General features: G+C 37.0%; 1 protein-coding gene across 5 annotated transcripts; it reads right to left on the bottom strand.

Annotated features, from left to right (window-relative positions):
- Positions 1-320: 320 nt before the first annotated feature.
- On the bottom strand, positions 321-13450 carry LOC128859869 (E3 ubiquitin-protein ligase CBL). 5 transcript variants are annotated; one of them, XR_008454202.1, is made up of 8 exons: positions 12474-13448; positions 10966-11256; positions 10777-10893; positions 10595-10719; positions 10404-10525; positions 9567-9698; positions 7836-7902; positions 5887-7769 (listed from the first exon to the last, which is right to left on the bottom strand). XR_008454202.1 is itself a non-coding variant. In XM_054096987.1 (7 exons), exons 1-7 carry the CDS (start codon positions 13019-13021, stop codon positions 3121-3123), a joined length of 2778 nt encoding a protein of 925 aa, XP_053952962.1. In that variant the 5' UTR covers positions 13022-13450; the 3' UTR covers positions 321-3120. The 5 variants fall into 5 exon arrangements, 4 of the variants coding, with proteins under 4 accessions (XP_053952962.1, XP_053952963.1, XP_053952964.1 ...); XM_054096987.1 differs by lacking the exons at positions 5887-7769; positions 7836-7902 and adding an exon at positions 321-4563 and having other exon boundaries at positions 12474-13450; XM_054096988.1 differs by lacking the exons at positions 5887-7769; positions 7836-7902 and adding an exon at positions 4994-5801 and having other exon boundaries at positions 12474-13449.
- Positions 13451-18105: the final 4655 nt, after the last annotated feature.

Here is an 18105-nt window from a genome sequence, read left to right as displayed (position 1 = left end):
CGCCTATGGATAAATTTTCTCACAGTGTTTCATTTTAGATCTTCGCCATTGCCAAAAATATCCAAAATTGCGTAGTATAAAACACTGTGGGTACATCTGTAAGGTTGACAAGTTTCTCTATTCGCTCGAAATTTTTATTTCCGATAAAGATAAAGCCTTTCTTAAATATGACGAGGTCTGAATAGCAATAATACGGCCAAAGAACGGCAAATCTGGAGGAACCGACGAACTGTGGGCTGAGTTATTCAAAATGGAGGCGAGGAGGAGTTAGTAAGTTGCATGCATAGCTCCTATGCAAAATCTGGAGGGATGAGTGCATGCCTGCCGATAAGTAAGTTCTGCCCAATACCAAAGGTAGATGGATCCTGGAATCTGTGCCAAGTACCGCGGTATCAGTATTCTAAATATAGCGTATAAGGTTCTCTCAAGCGTATTGTGCGAAAGACTGAAGACACCATCAACCAACTGATTCATTCAGATTCAGCGAAGGCCCGCTTTGAGTTGCAAAGATCAAATAGAGAAGGACTTGGCCTTACCTGGTGTGTCCAACTTGCGCCGATTAGCACAAGAAATAAACGATTGGCTCGTTTTGTTTAAATCGGCCAAATTCGCATTTGTTATTATTCATTTCAAAGAAATCTCAAAATAGACATTCTCTTTCTATAGTAATAGCAGGTGAATATCTATAATGCTCGAAGAAATACCTATTTTTTTATCGGGCATACGATTTCCTAAAAAAAAGTATACTTGTACAAATACATCACTTGATTTCCAAACATTGAATAATTGTAGAGAACAACAAGACTGCTCTCAATATTTACTTCTCCTCAGGGCTGGCATTGAGCCTAACCCTGGACGCGAAGTGTGTTTTTGCTGCATTTGCCAAAGACGGCTCCAACCAAACTCTACATCAGTTAGGTGCAGCCAGTGCAACGAGTGGTGCCACCTAAAGACTTGTGGTCACATTTTGCTCCCGCCATCTGGCGCCCTCAGCCCCCGTGGCTTCTGCCTCACGTCATGTGCTGGTGACTGCGTATTATTCGAGATTTGACACAGCTTTGCACCCGCAGCCATCAAGTGGGGCGCGGCCGACTACCATCAGGCCACAACGACAACAGCGGCATGCACAGCATGGCCACCATAGACAAGTCTACATCGCGACTCTCATCCCGAGAAATTTTAAGCTCCTACGACTGAACTGCAATGGATTCACGAGTAAGAGTGACAATATAATCGACTTTATGAGTTCACAAGGAGTCTTTTAAATCTGCGGTTCAAGAGACAAAACTGCACGCTAGTTCCTCCCTGATCACCAGACAGGATACACCAAAAAGATCGTGAGCCAATGGTGGTGATCTAGCATTTATAGTTCATCAAACTGTGCAGTATCGCCTCATCGATGAAGACATTGACCGCAAGGACAGCATCTTAAAATTGTAAAGAATAGCTGACCGGTCAGGCGGTGCCCAGCTTGAAATTTTTACATCTACATACCCCCTGTAATCTGCTGTCCGCTGCCAAGACAATATACAATTCGACATTCAACACATTCAACGGCAAGAATTGTTCGTTCCCACGACAGTCGGTCCTACGTATCCGGAACGACCCGGATTTGTATCCGACCAAGGACTGTCACTTCATCCGCTTTCCCCGTATATGTATGGGTAATGTTTATGTTGCTACAATAACAACAAATTGTTAACTTATCAAAAATAATTTGCTTTAAGACAAATAATTTCGCTCGCTAATCACTTAATGGCAGCACTGCTGTTATTATGAATAGGTCAAATTTTATGATTCAAGCGAAGTGCGTCCACGCACTTGCACTCGAAATTCGTACTCATTTACTATACCATCTTCTTAAGTTGAAATCATAAATTTAAAATAAATTTTCTTCTAAGGTTTCATCAAAATAGTACACACCAGCAAAACATCCACACAAAATTACATAGCGTCAAAATGAGATTTTGTCGAAAGTGCCGGGAGCTCTCGAAATTCTGTTTATTATTACTAAAATTGCTTACATTTGCAATAATTAATTGATTTCTGAGCACGGTCATTACCTGCAGTAGGATGTGGGGCATAAAAATAAATATTTTAATCCGAATTGCGAGAGGGCCCTTTAAGTTAATTTTGTCTACCCAGCTTGTTCTACACAAAAAAGGTTATCGTCTTCATACAACAGCGCCCCATAGATTCCGAATCAATATCTAATTTGTTATATTTATATAAAAAATATTCAAAGTATTAATATATTGAAAGTTATCGCTGAGTTCGAGAATTTCATAATTTTTAAGGCTCTGAATTATAAAATACATTCCCACGCACGTTTCAATTAACATAAAATGGGTAGATATGAAGTTTTTCTAAACTTGAGAATGATGTGTGTGTAGTTTGGCAATTAGACATACTTTTTTCGAAGTAGTTCTTGTTTGGTAATATAATAGTTGGCTTTTCCTGTAATAGTAATATTGCAATAAATTTATGTAGGTATGCATTGATTCGAGTATAATTTGAATAAGAATCTTATTACTTATTTTGTAGTTGTTTTATTTCATTAATAACTTCCTAATTATTTGCATTTCTTTGATTTTTTTGTAGTTTTCGACAATTATTTTTTTTATTTTGAGGCATTGAGTATTGCTTATGGCCCTGCCACTACATGCGAATGCCTTTGAGTTTACTAATATAGGTATGTAGGAGCTACATTTTTGTATAACTAACATACATAATATTTTTTACTTGTTGGATGTTTAAGCATGTTTAAAATGAAAATTGTTTCCATATTCGTTTTGAATACGTGTTTTAAGCGAAATTGAGGAAACTCCAGCTCTTTAGTATATTTGATGATTTTATAAAATCAAATCTTCTGCATTGTTTAATGGTTTAAGTTATTTTAGAAATTAAAAATTAAGTATATTCGTATATGCAGTTGCTTTTGCTCGTCTAAATTTGAATCTTGTTTATATGTAGCATTCCTTCCAAGGGCAAATAATTGCAGATTCTCACGCAGCACCGAACTAAACTGATCTATATATTAGACTAACCTGATATATGTATGTATGTATTATTGCATTCAATGCTTGCTGCATTTGTAGGGATTCTTGTTCGCCGTACATCTCAAACGCTACTTTTTGATACGAATTCGCGCAAAATGTCACAGGCCATCTCAATGTTGTTTCGCGAGATTCCCAGCGCTGTAATGGCATTTTCCTTGGAATAACCCTCATTCATAAGACGTGCAATATATTCCAGATTGATATTTTCATACGGAACATTGCAATATTTTGGATTGATCGTAACATTCTCGTAAAGCAGAGGCTGTTGTGGTTGCTTTAAATGCTGTGATGCATGTGACCCGGGTATCACGGCCGCACCTCCGGTAGGTACTAATGACGTTACTGCAGCGGGTTGTGTTGATGATGTAGCGTTGCAAAGCTGGGTGTAGTGCGGAGTACATGGCATGGAGGTGATACCTGCTGCAGGCGGCAACTTTACCGTTGTTGGTTCCAAAATTAGAGCAGCTGCGGCCAAACGTGCTTCCAATGGCCGAGTATCAATTACACCCATAATGGTCTCTGCTGGTCCCACGATGTCGTCGTCGAGTATCGAAAGCGTAGGCGTAGTAGCAGATACCGATCCTGGTGTCGATTGCGATGAGATCGAAGGTGTGGATGTCATTGCAGTAGTCGTGACGATTTGTTGCGTGCGTAAGTCTTCGACAATGCTATCAACTAGCATTAAGTTGCCGTGTGGTGGTATCGGCGGTGCTGTTGTCTGCGGTGGCATAGCAGCCCCTTCTGTGTTTGCCGCTGAACTATCTGAAGGAGTTGCAGCTCCAATTGTCGCCTGCCCCCTATGCTTGGCTACTGCGGCTGCAACTGGCGTTACAGCAACGCATGCGCCGATAATACTTGAGGCGCTATTTTCCACACCAGGTGATGATTTTCGTGGCGGCAAAGGAGGTGCTCCCGAGACCCCACCAATCACAGATGCGCCAACAGTTTGGCGTTGCCCTGTTGTCTGCGGCTGTTGTTGCGCTTGTAGCAGCAAAGGTTCTTGCAGACCTTGTAAGATTGCATACGAGGAATGGTCGTTGTGTTCGGATTTGCTCGTTGCCATTCTCGTCACATAGTTGCTAGTAGAATTACCGCCGTTCGGAGCAGCAGCAGCACCCATTAGAGGTGCACTCATTCGATTGGTCGATTTTTGAACAGCGCTTGCAACGTTGCTAATACTATTTCCGATTCCCGCACCGCCGCCATTTAGCGCATGTATCGATGGTGCTGTGGGTGTAGGCTGGGGTGAAAGTATTGAGTTAGCTATAGCTGATGCGCTCGCAGCCACGATGTAGTTGCTGCCCCCTGAGTTGGCTAATGTAAGACTCGGCACGTGGCCAGCATACAAGTCGTTCTGCACAGCAAGCAAGCTGGGCGTAGTACTTCGACGTGCAAAACGCGGAGACGTGTGAGGACTGTGCTTGTCCGCGGCAGGTGTAGTCGTGGTCATACTGTTGCTCAATGCGTGGAGCGACGATGTGGCTATGTTGAACTCTGCGCCGTCCTACATACGTGCGGTACGCAAGAGCAGGACAAACACCAACGAAGACAAATAGGCAAAGAAATATTGGGAAAGAAATAAGGCGTTGCATTCAGTATATGTAAATTTTTTCAATTTTGTTGCAAACCCGCATTTGCTTGAGGTTTTTGGCATTAGGACTTGAGGGGAGACGTTACGACGCATGCTGGGAATACCGTTTGAAACTTAACAAGTACAACGTAAGATATCAACGAATAAACGAGAAAAAAACGAGCAATGCACGAGCAAGCGGCAGACATTCCAAAAATAACGAAAAGCTATTATAAAAAATATAAGAGTAAATAAACCGAAGAACTAAGCAACATGCCACATAAAATCAGCGAAAATATTTCTAGTACAGAGCGGAACACAAAAAGGATAATAACAACGTTTTCAGAACATACTTTTATTGAACACATCTTAGGGGATTAGAAACAAAAACAATAAAATTAGGCCTCCGAACTCAGTCATATTAATATTATTTGTCAACAATTGTTATATCAAATACACATTTAAAAATTTACGAATATTGGTATGCATTTTTAGCGTTTTTGTATACATATGTATATTCTTAGTTAAAAAATGAAGGATCATCTAACAAAAGGCAAAACATATGGTAGAAAATAATTTAGGTTATTATATAAAAACTTCTACAAGAATTGAAGATCAATAAATAAATGGCTGGTTGGCCTTAAAACACGGCATTACCAAGAATGTCGCTTATGACTACCGTATATTATGATGATTGATAGGCCAAAAAAATAATTATATTCTTCTTTAGGCAACTCAAAGAAACCTATTTGCGTTTTTGAGTTGTTTCTAATATAACTACCTAAAAATAACTTCCTATACAAGAGTCGATACTCTGCAAACAAAAGACAGTTGGTCTAAGAGTTCTTTGCCGCAAATTTGTAGTAGATTTTCAACAGCGCATCACATCATCCTGTGGATCACCTATCTCATTTTTCTAGATGATTCACCTACATCGTTCCAATTTGATGAGGTAAGAGAATTCTCAACAATACCAGTGCTGCTAGCAGGCAAGAAGCAGCCACTATTAAGAAGCGGAAGAATGTTTAACAATACGTCTTCCAATTTTTTATGTATTAGAAACCCGTTGGCAAATCCGTTAAGAGTTTGGTGATATAAGGATGGCATATATCATATGAAGCCAGGGACGATGGAGTGGGAGGCAGCCCTTTCACATTACTGTTTTCAATCACCTGGAACATTTATTGATCTAGATATTAAATGAATTAATATTTTCAAATAAATGAAAACTCAAACGAATTTATGTCCAAAACTTTGCGATCTAGAAATTAAAATTTACCGAACCATGCAGAGAACAAAACTATTACAAAATACAAACAAAAACTTGGAAGAACACTTTCAACGTTATTTAGATTTATTTGCATCATAATTTTTTGTGTACGTTTTACTAGAACAAAACTCTTAAGAATCATAATTATTGTATATGGTTGTATTAATTTAAATAAAATACTTCTAATATACGTTTTCTTTTAATTTAAATATATAATTATTGAAGATGGTAGTTATAAGCTTTAATTAAGTATTTACTTTTACGTAATTAATTTGTTTGCTTGTTTATTTAAGTAAGTAATGATTTACTATGTTATTGTAATTAAAAAGTCAAAGCGCCACATAAAAAATGTTTATGCAAAATTTAATTTACATTTGTAGTTCATTTCTAGAAGATTTGAACATATCTATACCCTCTCAATGGCACCGCGCTCCAGAGCATACTAATTTACATATATGCCATTGATAGCAAAAGATGATGGATTGAAATAAAAATTCTACTGAAAATTTAAATGCCGATTGGAAGTTTAAGGAAAATACAACAAGTTTCCCATTTTCATATTTATTCGATCTAAATTCTAATTAAATAAACTGTGAGTAGTAAAAGTACGAGTAGGGTGAATTGAAATTAGTATTCTGGTAGTTTAACATAGGTATTTTAACAATTTGTATTGCAGAAATATTCCCAATTTTACAACGGTTGGTAACTTATACTTCGCAAAAGAATAAAAATCACTGGTACAGGGAAAAATATTTTTATATATTTGCTAAATATTAGCATTATATTCTCAAAGTCGAAATCCCGACCCCATGGAACGTAGCTTATATGTAATGGAGCGTTTCGCTTTGAGCCTTTTTTGCGGAAGTAAGAATTATTAATAATGGTTTTCGCCTCTAAAATCAACAAATATCACTAGCTTAGAAAGAAAACGTTCTAAGATCACTTGAGTACGAAATAATTATTTAGGGGGTGGTGCAGGCATTTTTGGTATTACTATTATTTTATATTACTATTGTTGTTTCTTGAAATGTTTCTTTATATAAAATGTTTGCCGTGATAGAAATTAGTAGGTTTTATTGTAACAAAAAGCGAAATGTAATTCAATTTCTTTATTTCTTAATTTTATTTGAATTTATTTATATCTAAAAGATTTATCTCCGTTTCCCCAAAGCTAGTGAAATTTTGTTTGTTTGTTAAAACAGAGTTTTAATAACAATAAAAAACAAAAAAAAAATATTTAACAGTCTTACTGGTTTATTTGATTTATATCTATCTACGAAGCGAACAACCTTTCGCTATAAAGACCCGATGGCGCGTGTTATATAAGTAAAATCTGCCTGCTACTGCCATACACATATGGTCCATAATAAACCTATACAAACATATGCTTGTACGAGATTTGCTTAAAAAAGGTGATTTTTCAAAATTCATGAACTGCACACATTCATTTTACGATTTTTTCCATTGTTATGGTTGTACACACGCCCTCGAATTTCCGAATTTAGTAAATTTTGACCTCCAGATTTGTTTAAAAGGATCTCAACTAGTGACGGAACACTTATGGCTATAACGTCGACACTAAATCCGTAAAACCAATAATCCGAATGAAAGCGGTTAGAGATACCGAAAAGGCATAACAAGTGCGGTCAAATGTTTAGGTCTTTCTCAGTTTCCTTTGATCAAACTGGCGTGGTGCCTCCGTAATCATGCCTCAGCCTCAGTTTCACCATACTTGGCTCCCTGCGTCTTTCCTGTTTGATTGAGAATGTAAATACTGCATCGCTGGAAGAGCTCAAACCATACCAAAAGTGCTCCAAGAATTACAGAGAGCGCTGAATCAAGTGCATTATATTGTAATTGAGGGTGATTACTTTGAATGGGGCAAAATAGTTATTGGTGAATAAATACGAGTATTTAATAAGAAAAATAAAGTCACCTTTTTTTGAGCAAATCTTATATATCGATGAATTACTTTGCATATTATAATGCAGTTTTTAGAATGCCTATAAAGAGTACAAAATGTAAAACTATTAGAACGAAGCATAAATAATAGACTTTTAAGCTAAACTTTGTTAGACATTGGCAGCAGGTATACAATTATCGAAATTGCAGCAAATACAATGTTTGCTAGAGTAAATATGATATCGTAAATATTTTCAATACTGTAGATGAAATGAAACGGACAAGGGAATTCGTGCATGCAATTCGTGAAAATAAGTGTATTTACAAAAATGGAAAACAGGAATGCTTTAATACTCGAAAATTAACGCTGCCAACGTTCATCGAACAATTTAAATGTCTAACGTTTGTAATTTCATTTCTTGTATAATGTTATAATATGTAAATTAATTGCTACTTATTTATCTTTGGAGGTTTTTTCATAAAAAAAAAAAATAAATAAATCTAGTTAAAAAAAAAAAATATATATATATAGGTATGTATAAAAATATCGGAGTTTTTTTGTTTTCGCTAAATCGTAATAAATTATAATAAGAATTTAACCAAATGAACATAGTAGATTAAAATATTTTGGATAAATTGCGAAAAAAAATTGCTATGTTTTTCAATGTTCAAACCGTTTATTTTCTTGCGAGATGTAATACTTTCGTTAGTTCTTTAAAAAATATTGTATGTAAAATCATTGATGCAAGTTTAACTAATAGCGAGCAATATATTTTTCTAATATTTTATTTACTGTTAATTTTAATTTATTTATTTAGTTTTTTTCATTTATGTATGCATCAAAAATTGAAAAAATTTAATCCGTTTTCAAACTGATTCGTTTCCTTTTTTTGACCAGAACCGTTTCAATGAATATCTTAATTGTTGTGTAGGCACCATTTTCTATAGAAGCCAGATGGAAAACGTTCGTTTGCATTCATATTTAGACATATATTTCCGAAAATAACTATCCATATATATAATATATAGCAAGTAAATATAGGTAGAGTACATTCATAGTTAAATTAGGAAAAAAAAACGTTCAACTTAACAGGTAAACATGATTAAATACAAGCTAACTAAACAATAATAAATAATAATGTGAAATTTGTATAGGCGCTTTTAGTGTATGTATAATAAATAGATAATATAGCAACTATTTACAGAAAAGTTTGTAAAAAACGTTTGTGTGTTTCATTTAATCAAACAAAACTATGCCTCCCACTCAAGATAACTACCAACAAAAATAACAAACAACCAATCAACGTTTGTCGCACTTAAACAACTTTTTCGTAGTGTTTACGATTTTATGAAAATCTTTTTGCTTTTTAAAGAAAGTTTACTCCTTTGATCACATATTATTACGATTTGATTATAGCAAAGAAAATAATTAGTTTCATTTATATTAATGAAACTCATTTTCCTTTGGACATCATTTGCCAACTAAAGAACACCAAATCATCAGAAATTTTAGTAATTAAAAAAAAAAAAACAATTACGATGGCATTATTTAAACGCAGCCAGTAGATCAGTACAAAATCCGGCTTGTTAACAGTCGAATACATAACTCGCTTACAGCGTACAGATGATGATCGGAGTGGTATTATATTTAGATGTCGATTGGTTGTTTGGTATTAGTTTTGATTTTTTTTTTCTATTTTGGTTGGGTTATTTGCAAAGCACAGCGCTTTTAAAAAGTCTAAGATATGCTACTTATTAATTATACCTCTGTATCGTCATCGTCGGTATTCTGATGGCGGCCATTCGTCGAATTGCGATTGTGCTGTTTACGCGGATCGAAAGCGTCCACTACAATTTGTTCCGTGCCCTTGATTTCGGCCCGACAGAACGGACAACCCTGTAACGAAACACAGAATATCAATATAGTTTAGGAATAGCTTATTACTAAATTTGTTCATACAACTAAATATTATAAGTAAACATCTTAATTATATATATACATCTTAAATATATATGTATATAATGTTGTTGTTGTTGTAGCAGCACATACATTCCCCGTGCATATACGAGGAATTCTGCTAAGGTGATATTCCTTGGCCGGATATAAATCCGGGTCGTTCCGGTTACGTAGAACCGACTGTCGTTGGAACGCTGAGGTGGCAATCCTTGGCCGGATATAAATCCGGGTCGTTCCGGTAAGGTAGAACCGACTGTCGTGGGAGCGATATATATATTATATAATTAGCGCGTCCACTTTTGTTATGTGTTTGGCCGAGCTCCTCCTCCTATTTGTGGTGTGCGTCTTGATGTTGTTCCACAAATGGAGGGACCTATAGTTTTATGTTCATGGCAGTTCATGGCAGAAATACACTCAGAGGTTTGCCATTGCCTGCCGAGGGGCGGCCGCTATTAGAAAAAACGTTTTCTTCATTTTGGTCTTTCACCGAGATTCAAACCTACGTTCTCTCTGAATTCCGAATGATAGTCACGCACCAACCTATTCGGCTACGGTGGCCGCAACATCTTAATTACTTATAAGTTAAATTAATTTGAAATTTGAAAAAAAAAAAAAATAGAAATACAATATAAAATATTCTCCTACCTGTCCCTCTGAATCCACTTGCCAGGATGTGAGGCACGGCGTACATAGCAGATGCCCGCAGGGCTCAATGCGTATATCTTTATCATTCTCTGCACAAATTTTACACAACTGAAATGTACTACCTACAAAATATTACAATAATATCACTTTAGTTGCGATTCTGTTCTTAATGCTGTTATTCTCCTACATACCCATCTCGCAGTATAGTTCATATTGTTCTTGTGTAACTGTAATGTGATCTTCCGTAGGACTCTGCACTGCTGATGATAGATCAGGATTACAAGCTTGACCATCCGGATACAAATAAAAGCCCTCCCTATAGCACATTTTAAATTAATTAAACGGATTTTTATTGACAAAGAAGATCATTTACCTATGGCCATCCAGCAACGCTTGACACAGGGATTTGTTTTGGGGTATGGTCTGCAAAATTTCTCCATCTGCGGTAACATACCCTATCGCCCACTGACCAAGTCGCGTGCATGATAACCTGTGTAAAGATTTGTTTTATCGTATTAATATGTATTACTATATTTGCGTTTGTATAATATTGATTGCAAACCTGAACACATAGCTTCCAGCCTTGTGAATGTATCGCTGCAATCGCGCCTTAACTTCGTCGTAAGTCAGGAAGGCCACGTATCCAGGATGTGTGACTGCTAATATTTGCCAATTGCGCAGGAGGGTTACCCATGGTTGGAAAAGTCGGGTAAAAACGTCAAATTCAAAATTTGAAATATAATCGTTGCAAGTTAGATCTATGGTTGTTTTTAGCGCCATCGCTTCTAGACCAGATGATATTGGATGTACTTTGTTCAACTCCTGCCGGAAGATTTTCCATGGGACCAAAGTACTGAAAAAAAAACAAAAACATCACATATAAATTAAATAAAGCATATATCTCGAAGTGTTGAAGCTAAGTTCATTAAATTGTTTTTACAAACAAATTATTGAAAACAAAACAGCGGTATTAATACGACTAGAGTACATATCTGGCATTAATATTCTTGTTGGATACCTTTAATAAGCTAACACATAGGCTGAAAAGTCCCGAGCCGAACATAGAAAACATTTCAATATCACTTTTGTTGAACGATTTATATTTTGCTTTAAAATAGGCCTCAGTTTCAGCGATTATCTCTTCATTCGAGCGAAATTTCTTACCGGCGACCATTTTTTTATGCCTTCGAACAGCCAGTAGTCGCTGGGAGCCAAATCTGGCAAATACGGTGGATGTGGGAGCAATTCTAAGTTCAATTCATATAGTTTTGCCATTCACGTCATTCATCAACTCGTTTCTTGTTTTTGGTCAATATTGAGCAAACGCGGCACCCACTTTGAACAGAGCTTCCTCATAGTCAAATGCTGATGCACTATAAAGGCAATACGTTTTTTGATATCTTTACTATGTCAGCTAACTTCACTTTTCGATCACTCAGAACGATTTTGTGAATTTTTTTTATGTTTTCTGCGGCTACCGCCTCATTTGGCCGCCTTTGCTTCGTTTGAACGGTATTTTTCCCCATAAAGGAGCAGTGCAAAAAAATTGTTTTGAAAATAACAGAAGTAGCGTCACTCTTAGCACAAGACATAACTCACGAACTAATGAAGAGAATATAATGAAATTTTAACAGCTGTTTTTTAAGGTTAGTACTAACTGAAAAAGAGGTGAATGCAACAAAACTAGTGCCATCTATGTGGTAGGCACAGGATTTTTCCGTCCTTGTGTTATATAGGTCTTTAGAAGTCATAATAATAGTGTAGTGTATAGGTACATGATATTAAAACCGATCTTCTACTGTAAATTCTTGTGTGCGTCTTGATGTGAAGTTTACTCGTATGTTTTTCATAGCCCGATTGCTGTAAGAAAATACTTTCTATTTTTTGTGGGCGTATATCTACGTTTTACACTACCTCTTCGAATTTAATAAGACTGCTTAAAATATATAAATTTGTTAGAAATTACAAACAAATATTTGTTGCACTTATGACGTTTCACAATCGCTATTTACAAAAACCTTGTCATAAAACTCTCTTTGTATTCATAATTCCATGATTTGCTTTATTTACCTGTTCCCAAAATTAAGTTTCCAAAAATCGGCAGCATCTGCTTTCGTAATTCTAAATTGATCACCGGCAAACACTCCATTAGGAAAAATTGCTTTCAGTTCGCTGAGCATATGTGAAAAGACTAAACTAAGCTTAGTCAAATTTCTTCTATAGTGTGAGTTTTCGTCAAACATTTTCTCCTTTCCTTCCTTGAACAATTTAATGGCTTGTTTGCACTTGCGCATCAGGTTGTTAATGAAGACATTGAAGTGCTCGTTGGCATGTAAAACATGCATCTGATCCTCATTCTTCGAGTAAATTAGACGCAATCGCTGATACGTGTCCGGCAGTATGTCCAATATGAAAGGTGGACTATTTTTTAAATTCATTTTGGGTTGCTGGCACAGCTTTACAACTTTGTCCATTAACTTCCATGTTTTCTCCAGTGTTTTCTTATCAGTTGATAATCGTTGCTGTGTGCACGCCTCCGAGAAGGCGCCTTGTATTTTGGAGAAGAAAGAATTTATATTCTTCGTTTGTTGTATGCGACTAGTACGACTCGTCGCCATCTTTTCACATTTAAGTTTTCCGGGTCGGGGTCGGGGTTGGGGCGCTGAACTGCCTCAGCCGCGACGCTGACGCTGACGCTGCTTACAATAGCTGCAGACGGGTGTTTCTTCGCCTTCCGCTGCCTCTGCTACTGCAGTGCTGCTTCCTTCCTTGTGACTGCGCTGGCTAATTTCACTCAATTACCACTATTTGCGTTGTCTCCAGAACAACTAATTTAAATTCAAAGTTTCACTTTTTCCCTGTATTCACTATATTGGGCGAATTTATTGGCCCAATTATTTTCTTTCTTCGATTTATTACTCGTACATTAAAGTCGTCGCCTTTTACTCTTGGCAAAGAATATGAGTCTGAATTTTCAATGAACAACAATTACCATCGATGCTTATCCGTTAGTTTACTTTTGCTACTCTGTCACGTTTGGTTTTACCTTTAGCAATTCTGGTTAGAGAGAGAAAAATATACATCACCCAGAGTTGTATTAAGAAAAAAAGGGCTGCTAATGTCAAGAACTATCAATTATTGGAGATAAATGTGGTTGGTAGCGCGAAAAGTTTCGTAGAGCTAGGTTTCTCGCTAATGTTGGCAAAGCGACACTTAAATGTAGTATTGAAGATGGATGTAGGGAATATAAAAGGTAGCGCCTTCCGAACGCCATTGCTTTGTTTATAGCTAATACTAATGTATAAGTTCGCGATTTCTTCGGGTATCCAGCACACTACCACGATCAATTGTCACTGGAACGATCTGAATTACTGATATAAAACTTTTGTTTTGATGTAATAAAAAAGACGAAGATTAAACAATTTGTTACATTCCAGATACTTGAAACCAAATTCTGACAATTCATTCATTTAAATGAAAATGCAATTTTTTAAATATAAGGATATAAGGATATATTTTACACAATATTTGCTGTTTGGAACATGATAGCATCGGACCTAAAACATTAATAGAAGATACAGGCCCTTTATCTATTATATTTATAGATTTATATTTCAATTTCAATTGAATCTCGCCGTTTTTCAAGAGTTAATCAATTTAAATTTTATAAATTTGCCACAATATTTGATGCCTATTTATTTTTACTTTCTTTTTCTGGAAAAAAGCCTCATTCAAGCCTCAAGTCTGTGAGCGCCATTCACTTGGGAGTGGCCAGGAGGATTTTTTGCAAATAGTTCAATCAGTTTAAGCCTTACGGGATTCGTCCAAGAATCCTCTGGGTATTTTTCGAACACCCGTTAGTATCGAGCCTAAGTGAGCAGGCGAACCAGTCCAGGATATCTGGTTGTACGCTACGTGAAAATCCCTCACCAATGAACGAACAATCAAAACTTCGGCTAAGAACTCCCTACTCTGATGACGACAACGGCAATCGAACTAAATAATGTGATTTGAGGGCATGGTTCTCCGGCATTAATGTGCGGATTCTTAATGGAGAAGGTGCCTCTGCCTGACTTTTTGATGCCCTTCTAAGAGTAAAGGCTGAAATGGCATAATAACATTGAACCTTGCGACGTCTACTACAGCTGCTATCTGAAGGAGCGCAAATTCGGTGTAGGATTTGCGCCCACTCCGCTATGGAAAAGAAAGACGATGCGACCGACTTACCCAGGATGGGCAAGGAGGGTATTTTCGGTCCAACAGTCGGTAATTCAGCATACACAACGAAACGACCGATAACGGGCGGAGGTTGATCGACTTCGAAGCGGCACGAAACATAGTATTGTGCAGCACCAGATTCCAGCACAAAAGAATTACCCAAGCTACATAACTGTCTCCTGATCGGAAAGCGCGAATCCATATCATTATGTTGCGATAGATGGAAGACACGCTTATAGTGTTTTATATGTACATTCGATTTGAGGACTTAACAGCGATGCGGATCATTATCTTTTTGCAGCCAAACTACGCACACTTCTCTGTCCAGCAAAAAAGTTCGCCACTCGGCCTCTGCACTTCGAGAGTAGTACCCAACATAATGGCATCTACGAGCCAAATCTATGGAGCCACATTTCTCGGCGTACGGCGGCCGAAGAAGAAATCCGATTTCGGCGATCCCGAAAAACAAAGGAAAGAAAGGAAAGGCTGAAAGCACCTTAACCATTTGATTGGCCCTTATTGGCCCCGCAAAATTAGTACGGCTATGCAAGGTGACGTTGATCAAAATCATACCAGCAGAACTTAATAGCTCAGGCACATTTTTTATAAGAGAGTGAGTAGTAGAGTCCTCTCTCGACGAACTAAACTAACGCTCTATAAGGCTCTCGTCATGCCCGTCCTATCGTATGGCGCAGAAGCTTAGATGATGATAATATCCGATGATATCCGGGCGTACCTTAGAGTGTTTGAAAGAAAGATTCTTCGGAAGATTTTTGAATTTTTGTACGTTGACGACGACGAGTATCATAGGCAATGAAACAATGGGCTATATGAGATTTACATCGTAAGAGGCCTAGTGCAGCAAATAAAGATCCAACAGCCGAATGTCGGTTGGATACAAACGCCCCGGCTCTAAAAGTATGTGATGCGGTACGAATTGGTGGTAGACGAGAAAGAAATAACTTGCGCGCTTTGTTAAACTCGGCCAAAATCGCGTAAGCGGTTATCGCGCCAATCAAGAATAAGAAAATGTTTGAAAATTTCATTTAAATCTTAATTTTTGAATTTTCGAACATTTATGGGGACGCCATAACCGAATGGATCGATACGTGACCGTTCAGTAGTGTTCAGGTCCGAACCCCAGACATGAAATATGAAATGATAGATAAGATGCTCCCTCGGAAGGCAATGACAAAACCCCGTGCTTATTTCTGCCATGAAAAAGTTTCTTATATTATTCTAAAGCTTCTACTGTATTTTTGAAATAAATAAAGTTAATAGATAATGGGAGCGTAACATCAGACGGACGGAAGGTTTCGCATATAAAAAGTGGTTTTGTCGGATTCCCGTAATATTCATGGCGAATATAAATGAAGTAGGAGCAATACGTGTATCAAGCTTCCAGGATTTATTAAGTCGTTGCCTAGATATACACGTATACATTTCCCAGAAAGTGTGCGTGGCACCGTCCATTGCTCAAAACTTTAATTTGTAAGTAATTTTGTAATAATTATTAACAGAGGAATCAAGTTTTTGTCTCTTTTGGAAACTCCCGTTATATAGGAGGTGGGCGGAGTTTTGACCGATTTCGCCCATTTTCAATACCAATAATAATAATAATAATAATAATAATAATAATTGGCGCTTACAATCTTTGTTGGGTGTTTGGAAGGTATCCTCCTATTATTTGTTTTTCTACAAATGGAGGGGCCCACAGTTTTATGCCAGCTCCGAACATCAGATAGTTTTTTTGAAAAGTTGTTTCTTGGCAAAAATGCAGTCGGAGGTTTTTTCTATTGTATCATTCGGTGTTTCGTACCCGAGGTTTCGAATACGGGCATTACCGAATGGTAGTTATGCCCCACTCCACAGCGGCAGCCAATACCAACCAACCTTGGACCACGGACGGACGGCCATATTTGGATAAATCGACTCCTCAATTATGCTGACTATTTTGGTATATGTATAAAGCCATATGTATGTGTCTATATCTACCTCGATTCCTTTGAGCTGCTGTGCACCATCGTTGTGTCAATGAAATTATAAGACCCTTATGCGTAAATGCCCGCGGTATAATAAAAATGCATGCACATAGGATATTGTATGTCTTGCACACACTCGCATTTATATTATTATTATTAAAAGACATATAGGTATGTGTGCACTTGAACAATATTGAATATGTAAATCATGATCAACAGCTGCTAGATGGAGAGGTGATAAATAGGAGGCCTTCGCAGACTTTGAAGTACGTACGGAAAAATTAAAAATTGTCTGAAGCTCCAACGAAATTGAAATTTTCTATAACTCTAATTGAAATAGGCACAACAACAACCACAACAAAAACAATAGTGAATGTATACCAAAACTATCACTGCCGGTGAAAACGCAAAGGAGTCAACTTGTCGGATCGAGAAATGATGGCAGCAGCAGCTACTAGGTTAGCAGTCACTGCCACCATAACTGCCATCAGTTACTCGAACAACTACTTTTGGGTGCTGGACACTGTTCAATGCTGTCTCTAAGGCATTTGGCTGGCGATCGGCCAGTTGGAAACGCATTGCTGACCTGTTTCCGTTGAATAATGTGTGACAAGTGACGACAAATGGTATGTGGCATGCCATTCGAAGCAAGCAGCAAATGTCTCGATTGACTGACTGCGAGCAGCGGCAACTGTTGCAGTAGGTAGTAGGCGACTTGTTTATAGCAAGCGCGTAAAATAAGTATTAGCATCGCAGTTGTAACAAGAACAATTTTGATAATCACATGGCAAGTGTAATAATATTCACAAAGGCATTACGATTTTCACGTTCGAATGTCAAGAGATCTGAGAGCAGTTATCCGTTTTCCGATATATAAAATGCAGAAGCACTAATATTAACATAAATGCATGTATTTGCATAAGTAATAAAAGTTTCAGAAAATAGTATATGTAATAATATATTATTGTTAGATATGCGGCCACCGTCCTGATGTTCGGAGTCGGAGTCCTTCCAATTGTAGATCAACATTAAGGCGTACACCACAAGTTGGAGGAGGAGCTCGGAAATACCCAATAGAAGGAACTGTCAATTATATAATTATGTATATATATATATTATATACTTATATTTGCACCTAAAATATTATGGCCTAACGGAGTTAAGGGGTCCCGGTGGTCTAGAGCTCGAAAATTTTAGGGTATTTTCAGGATTTTTTTTACAATAAATAAAATGAGAAACGATATTTAAATTTTTTAGGCTTTTTATTTAACTTCTTTTACATATAATACAAAAATTAAAAAAAAAAATGTTTAATTTTAATAATTTTCAAAATGACGCTGAAGTGGCCCTCCCGAAAAATTGGACCTGGACGGTGTTGTCCATTTTAGCTCTTCTATTTATCAGAAACACAAAAACCAAAATGTCCCATACTAGAATAAAAAAAAATTACAAAATGGCGCGGTTTTGAATTTGACACTCTAAAAATCGTTTTTTTTCTGTTT

The sequence above is a fragment of the Anastrepha ludens genome, chromosome 4 (assembly GCF_028408465.1).
Source record: "Anastrepha ludens isolate Willacy chromosome 4, idAnaLude1.1, whole genome shotgun sequence".
Classification (NCBI taxonomy): Eukaryota; Metazoa; Arthropoda; class Insecta; order Diptera; family Tephritidae; genus Anastrepha; species Anastrepha ludens.
The sequence above is the reverse complement of the archived record's forward strand: the minus strand, read 5'-3'. Positions and strand labels throughout refer to the sequence as shown.